The sequence below is a fragment of the Bidens hawaiensis genome, unplaced genomic scaffold, assembly GCF_021521415.1.
Source record: "Bidens hawaiensis isolate Kalapana, Puna unplaced genomic scaffold, B.hawaiensis_p1.1 tig00008513_1, whole genome shotgun sequence".
NCBI lineage: Eukaryota > Viridiplantae > Streptophyta > Magnoliopsida > Asterales > Asteraceae > Bidens > Bidens hawaiensis.
This window is the reverse complement of record NW_027491607.1, coordinates 801,143-809,103: the sequence shown is the minus strand read 5'-3', so window position 1 is coordinate 809,103 and position 7,961 is coordinate 801,143. Positions and strand designations below refer to the sequence as shown.

General features: G+C 31.1%; 1 protein-coding gene across 2 annotated transcripts; it reads right to left on the bottom strand.

Moving 5' to 3' along the window:
- Positions 1–1,759: 1,759 nt before the first annotated feature.
- On the bottom strand, positions 1,760–6,343 carry LOC143529164 (peroxisome biogenesis protein 22-like). Of its 2 annotated transcripts, none has more exons than XM_077025008.1 (8): positions 6,245–6,343; positions 4,139–4,378; positions 4,007–4,054; positions 3,129–3,188; positions 2,782–2,883; positions 2,518–2,583; positions 2,139–2,240; positions 1,760–2,044 (listed from the first exon to the last, which is right to left on the bottom strand). In XM_077025008.1, the coding sequence occupies exons 1-8, from the start codon at positions 6,326–6,328 to the stop codon at positions 1,943–1,945; spliced, it is 804 nt and encodes a 267-aa protein (XP_076881123.1). In that variant the 5' UTR covers positions 6,329–6,343; the 3' UTR covers positions 1,760–1,942. The 2 variants fall into 2 exon arrangements, with proteins under 2 accessions (XP_076881123.1, XP_076881124.1); XM_077025009.1 differs by having other exon boundaries at positions 1,762–2,044; positions 3,132–3,188.
- Between the last annotated feature and the right edge of the window lie 1,618 nt (positions 6,344–7,961).

The window sequence follows — 7,961 nt, the reverse complement described above, 5'->3', positions numbered from 1 at the left end:
CCAACCAAACATGTTTTATTTCATTCCTTTGGAATGATCCATTCCATTCCACCTATCATTACTTCATACCAAACATTACCTTAATGTGATTTATATCACACTAACTTTTACTAGCCCATTACATCTAATTTTACTATTAGATATAGAAAGTTTCACCATGATTTTTTAAAAAAACATATAAACTATTGAATATGATTAATAAGTTTAAAATCAAATATTGAATGATTAAATTAGTTAATAAATAATTTATGAACAATTATCATATAATAATTAGTGACCTGTGTTTAAATAGATATTTTATTATGTATGTATTTAAAATTTCGTTGAATAAATATAATGTTTTTAATCTTACAATTTGTAGAAAACTATTTGAGGTTACACGGTTATTTAGTTGGAAGAGAGTCTGCTTATAGTTTATATTACATAGTTTGCAAACAACATTGTTTGGCGTTACACGATTGTTCACTCACCTAATAATTTTGTTACACATATCAATGCTGTCAATGGATAATCCGTGGACATCCATTATCATAAACTTTATGGCATTAATATTAAACAAATTTGTTACACGTATCAATGTTATCAAGTGATGATATGATATTTTTGGATAATTATGAAATCTTTAGTAAAACATTGATATTTGAGTTTATTATGGTTGTTAATGATTGATTTGTGAATGCTGTTTTGAGCTTTTAAATACAATATTGAGATATTAAGTAATTGATGCATGTTTTAAGGGGTAATTTGTGTTATGTTTGAATCAGATATATCACCTATTGTATATAAACCATTATAGATGGTGAGTTGAGTTTGTTACCATAAAACTATTATAGAGATTAGAGTTTTTCCATAACATATTAAAATTGTGATTTTTCATGTTTAATCAGGTTATATGATTTTATATGGGATATTACGGCATAAGGCTTGTATATTATGTTAGGTAAAGGGATTTTGAATGTTCGTATAGCATAAAAGGAATGAGCTTCCTATGTATTTTCTACTGAATGAGTCAATGAGACATGAATTGTAGGTCACAGCTGGTTTGAGTGAAAATGAGTTCAAATCAAAACGAGTCAATTAAAAAAACAATTTTGTTTAGCTCAAAAACAAGTTCGGTTCATACTAGGTTTCTTCAGAACGGATTTGTGTGAAAATGAGCTAGGTCAAATTGGGCCAAATTAAAAACTAAATTTGGTTATGGTCAAGATAGGTAGGTTGAAACGCTCAACTTTTTGGTTTTCGTCTAAACAGTTCGAGTCAAAATTTGTTTAGGCAGAGTGGCAAGCAGACTCTAATCAAAGTTATCAATACTATGTCAAATATTTTGTACAAAGAAGTATTCGTAATCATGTTCTTAGGTTTACTTTTAAAATTTTTAAAGAAATGGTCTGTTTTAAAATAATTTATTGTATTAATTTACACAGACAAATCCCGTATAATACACGGATTCAATAGCTAGTAACTTATATACAAATAATTTATTGTATTTATTGTATTATGACCCTTTGAAATACACACCGCTGCCATTACGACGACAGAAGCCTTTTGAAAAAGATACCATTTGTCATTAGAAAATTTTATTGGTCTCGTGATTTCAAACACAAGAGCAGTCAAAATATCACATAATAGCCTTGAATTTGACAAGTTGACATTAGAGTTTACTATTAATAACCAACACCAGATAAAGATCAATAGCTACAAATTCTTACAACATCTAAAATGGCAACAAAGTCTAGCAACAACCAAGTTTTTTCTTTTTTTTTTAATCTGACTGTAACACAGACTGCACAGACCACAAACATGAAACCCTACAATCATGGTAATTTTGACCAAATACATTGTACAAAATCAAGCCTCACATGGCCTAAGGTTATGATCATAACATCATAAGGTCGTCAAATACTAAAAACCATCTGAGACAGTTGGACCAGTTTCCACAAAGTCAAACGTTGAAAAACTGTTCCAAGGATGAAGAACTGAAAACATTAGACGCAATTCGCTCCGTTTTTATGGCTGAGACGTAAAGCTGATACTTGATGAACCTCTATATGGATTTTAGTACAACAGTTTGAATTAGTATGATATATAATGACCCATGAATAATTTATGTTAATTGAAATAAAAAATGGAGTGCGTACCGATAATTGAGTAACAATTTCTCGGCTCGAGTCTATGTGCCAATCGGGCTCCAGCTGGCGAACAAAAGATGTTCGTCCAATATCTGTGCTGCAGAAAAGTACCTACAATTGCCCACAAATAGCTAATAAGCAGGTGACAATTTTAATTTTTAACCCATTTATTTAAGTACTTCACGGATTATGAGTCAAACGGGTCAAATGTATGAATCAGCTAATGTGAAACGGGTTGAATGTTGCCTAATGTGTATTCGTATCCTGTCTGAAACGAAGTCTAATTTTGACTTTTGAAAGTCAAATGGCCCGCCCTTTGACTTCAATTCTGTTAAGAGTTTGACCTACCGGATTCAAAAAGTCAACTCTGGTTATTAATTGGTTTTACCTTGTCCTTGACCAAGCCACTGGATGTAAATATCCCAGCATTTTCCAATGCCATTAAAACATTTTTCTGCAAATAGAAAATAGCAACAAATACTTGTTAACGTGATTTTTCCTCGATAGTATACATAATTTATTTATATTTTGTAATTTTATCTAATGATGTGGTTCATTTGAATAAAGTGTTTCCTTTTCTTCTTGCACCAGGCCCACAAGTTCAAGGATATATTATAATAAATCAATATAAAATAAGAAATAATACACATACTTCGCTTTCGTCATCCAGAACTGTTTCCATGAGATAAAGGTCACAAAACTTTGTGATCTCCAGCAGAGCATCCAAAACAGAGGATTTCACAGTTGCTTGCTTCTACAAAACAAAATTAGTCAAGCGAGTCAACCTCCAATAGCAATAAGTAAAATTTGCAAAATGAACGGGCCTGTTGAAATGGGCAACGGGTCAAAGGAGGTAACATTTTAAAAGGGTAGGGTTGGATAAAGGGTTTAACCCATTAGAGATACAATACAACCAAATTGACCCATCTGAAAGAAAATGGGTCGAAATTCACACGTTTATCAATATATGCGAAATAAAAAGGGAGGAAACAATGCAACCACCTGAAGCTCTTCTGGAGTGTTTTCTTCTAGTATAACGCCAAGCAAACGGCAAGTTACCTACACAAAAACCATGAAAAATGAAAAACATTATGTGCCTAGGATGGTTACAAAGGACTGGTTAAAATGACCAAATTACCCTCTCTCAGTGCATCCCTTTACAGTACTGCCAATATCTTCAGATGCTAACATATCTAGGTGATACTTTTTATTTTTAAAAATCTTTCTATTTCTCGAGAAAAAAATATGACAAATAAGTAATTTCAACCATTTAAATAAAAAAAGAAAAATCATGTATTACTATAAAAAAAATACAAGTAAACACTTTCATGTTTCAGAATTACAAAATCCCACTCATGCATTTCGGTTGGGTTTTGATTTGGTGTTGGCGTGTTGCTTATTTCAAACTCAGGATTTATGCTTTACTAAGTTTGCGATATGAAATGCATATTAGTTTTAAGTTTCAGTGTTTTAAGATACAAAATGTAAGAAGTATTAACTAAACAAAAGTGATTCACCTATATCTTTGAAATGGCTACTTTGGTTGAAAGATCGATAGTTAGCAATATTGGAATATCCAAAGATAATTATACATTTTTACTATGTCTTAAACCCCCATTTTATAAACATGTTATAAACTCACTCCAGAAACTAACTAAAAATGCAAATTACAAGCTTGTACCACTAGAATGACAACTGAAAATAGCCTTTAAAAGTATATTACTATTGTAATAACATAATTTCAGGAATCATAAATAACACACCAACTACTTATATATTTTTAAGTAAATGAACAAAAAAAGTTTTTCTGTGTCAACACAAACCAACCTGTCTTGTTTCAACGTGTACTAAAAAAATAAGTTCTTACTAGAACATACCTTTCTTCCATCGCTTAATCTTTGTCTGACTATTTGACCTAAAGTAGGCTGCAACAACAATAAAACAAGTAAAAAAACATGACTATGAAGCAAATGATTTCGAAATTTCAGATTATAGGATTTTCCGTTCACCTTTATGGGCTGAAAAAAGTCATCGATAGCAGTTTGTGCTCTTGAATCTTCAGAAGTTGAAGTAACACCTGGCGGAAACAAAGTTGAGTCAGTTTGACTACTGTTGACTCCAGAAGTGCTAGGTGCATGTGGTTGACGTTTAGGTTGTCTTCTTTGAGGTACAGTGGGTGTCCTGAAAAGTCTCCATGTAAAAATAACTGCAACAGCAAGTCCTGCTATGGCCCACACAGACCGTATATCCTGCAACAAGATTTCAAGATGTTCAAATATTGCTTTAAACTAGATCATAAAAACCTTACACATTTGACATGCTAACACATTTTGACCTATTTAAAAACTTCCATAGGCAGCCAATGTATTAATCGTGAATAGAAAACAACATGCTACAACAACAATCTAAAACCCCAAATAAAAATGATTTAGGAGATCGTTTGCTGAAAAAATAGAAGGCGATTTGTACACAACATATCATTCTTGCTTGAGAATTTTAACCCTTCATGACAAGAAAAGAGAGAAATAGGTACTTGAGATGTATCACTTTCGGTTATCAATAATTAGAAAATGTGATGCTAATATCACCACACTGAGTCAACATATTTAAATCACCTCATAAAGAATATCAAGATTTCTGATTACTCTTATTTTCGCATGTGTGCTAATTTTCAAAGTCCTATGCGTGCTTATATAACATTTCTGATTTCTCTTATCAACATTTTCAATCCTTACCTCATTAAGGATTCACGCGAAATATTTGTTACAATAGAAAAAAACTGTAATATATTTGAAGTAATAAATAGAAACCATAATATTGGGGAGCCATTTTAGTATAATGTTAGTCTTTTCAGGTTGTTCACTTCTTGCACCAGCAAAGCTTAAAGCACTTCTACTTTCACATTATGTGTTGCAATAATCCCACAGACAAAATAACAATCTTTTTACTTGGTTGTTTGGCTTTCATATATGTAATTATGAAGCAACGAACTACTACTTAATGATATTAAGTATCTGTGTTAAAATGTTTTTTTCTTCTCTTCCTGGTTAAAACAGGTTTCGATATAGTTCTTTAATTACTTGTTCAGATCAACAGTGTTCAAGCTACCCAATCTTCTGATTATTTCCGTTGTATCAACTTCAAGGTGATTGAATTTCTTAAGCCACTTTTGAATTTAGTCAATTAATCAGCAAATCTACATTCTTTTTACAATTTTATTATATTAGTCATTGTAAGTTACTAATTTAATACATTACGCAACAGTTGTAGCACATGTTAAACTGGAGATTTAACTAAATTCAATAAGATTGTAAGATCTTTGACTTGGTCATCAACGTCAGTTAGAGCATGCCCATTGATGATAACATAGTAAATTACGCTGACCCAAAACAATACCATCAGCAATTTGGATGATAACAGGCAAACTAACAAGTTTAGCTCGAAATTCTACCATAATAAAAACGCTGCAATTTTTCTTGAGCCACCAATAATTATATAATTGTAGCAGTTTTCATAAAAATGAACAAGAAGAGCCAAAAAAAAATCAAAACAGCAAATGGCTCTCTGTATATGATGATTGTAAAGACAACGTTCTTTTTAAGAAAGCAATAACCTTTGGACCAACAAGAATCACGCCAATCACGTCACCTGTTTATATCTAGAAGTATCAATTGCAAGCTTCTTCAACATTTACAGAACATCTGATTCATACTTAAACAATCTAAAGTTTCATTTTGGTAACCATAAGATACCGTTACAGAAGTACTCACAGCCTAGCTTACCCTTCTGAAGGATTATCTAATTATCTAACATAATAAATCTTAATCAATAGAATTGAAGTATTCTGCTTTTTACTAAATTCTACAAGTTTGGATCTTAACTTGGTACTATGTTGCAGTGGCAACAAGCTTTCATCTCATGACTGCTGTGCTGTCAACACTAACCCTAACTTAATCATATCAACAAAGATTTCCAATCATCAAAACATAAACCCTCAACCCAATTAACTCATAAATTGCAGATCTTGAAAAAACACTTCACAGAAACATTTCGTCGAACACTTGGTGGGCAAGCGGATATTAATAATTGAAGATGAAATGTAAAGAAATTGGTACCTGGGTATTTAGAATCTTGTCGGATAAATAAGCCCCAAGTTTCTTGAACAGGTGTAAAAAGTCTTCCTTTGAGTAATCTGCCATGTCTGTATGTGTACGATTGGGACGCTGACTGAAAAGAACAAGGAAGGAGGGTATGAAGAAAGATGTTTATTTAATCTAATCTAATCTATCATGAGACACAGATAGATGTTGAAGAAAAGGGCTGTGGATGTGATCGATGAGATGAGAGAAAAAACAAACGAAGATTCGTGAATTGTTTGCTGGGTGAAGAAGAATGACGAGGGTTACTTTGGGAGAGAGAATTAAAATTATTATTATTATTATTATTATTATTATTACCCTTAAATCAATTGAGTTTATCGGCTTTTTCTTATTTGTCTAATCTATTGCTTTCATATATAACAACTCTTTTAATTTTCTTCACAATTAAATAATTTAAAAAAAAATTCATTTATGTTTCATTGTTTCTTATTTAATAAGAAACAATTATGTTTCTTATTTAATTTAATAAAAAAACCCCTAAACAAATAAGGAACCTTAATTTGAAACAAGAGCATACACTCTTAAAGTCTTCTTTTTTCATTTGTTTTTACTTTTATTTTTTTAATTACATGTTTTACCGTTTGATATTCATAGGTTGAAAACGCCGGTGACCATTTTTTTTCATAAATGGGTGGCGAGAGTTCATGAAGAAGAATTAAATCTCAGTTGGTTATTCTTGAATATTCATGTTTTCACTAATTCAAGGTATGGTGATTTTGAGCAAGATCTAAATGGACAAGTAGTTTAATGATAGGATATGTGACCGAGTTTTTTGAATTGAAAATTCAATTGTATATGAAATATTTATATTTTACTTTGAAAAATCATGTTTTGTTCAACATATATGGTGTTAAAAAATTTATGATGAATTGAGTTCTCTTTACGATTTGTGCTAATGAATTTTGTGCAAAGGATGGAACAAAAATACTTTTGGAAGTTTGTTGTGGTTGTTTAAGTTTTAATAATGTTTTAATGGTTAATTTGATATGTCAACTGTCAAGTGTCAAGGGTGTGTTAATGTTATGATAGATGTTTATATGTTAAGGACGCTTTAAAGGTTATTTAAGATTAACATGTATTCATGTTACCATGCTTAGTTTGATTATTTATATAGTGTTACTTAGTGAAATGAAAAATGCAAAAATTGTTCCTAATAAGTACATGTATAATCTTTGTCGTTTCATGTTTTGTCCTGTGATTATGTTTAATATTTTAATAGTTTTCAGTTATATCAATCAATCAATCAATCATGCCCAGTAAAATCCCACTGACAGCAAAGCTATAAGTAGGGTCTGGGGAGGGTGGGATGTAGGCACACCGTACCTCTATCCAAAGGAATAAAGAGGTGGCTTCCAGAGAGACCCTCGGCTCTAAGTACATGTATATGAAGCAAAATAAAGGAAATCAAAGTTTAACAGTTATATAAAAACTACTACTAATTATAATAATATTAATAATAAGATCACAGTTTAACAGCTATATAAAAGCTAATAATAATTATAATAATAATAATAATAATATATGTAAGGGAAATACCATTATGGTATGTGACCTAAATAAGTTAAGTCTAAGCCCTAAGGTATTCAATTCTCTCTAAAAATCCTTAACTTTAATTCTACTTCTCCACGAATTCCTATCCTCAACCATGTCCTCGGAGTGGTTTAGGTCTATC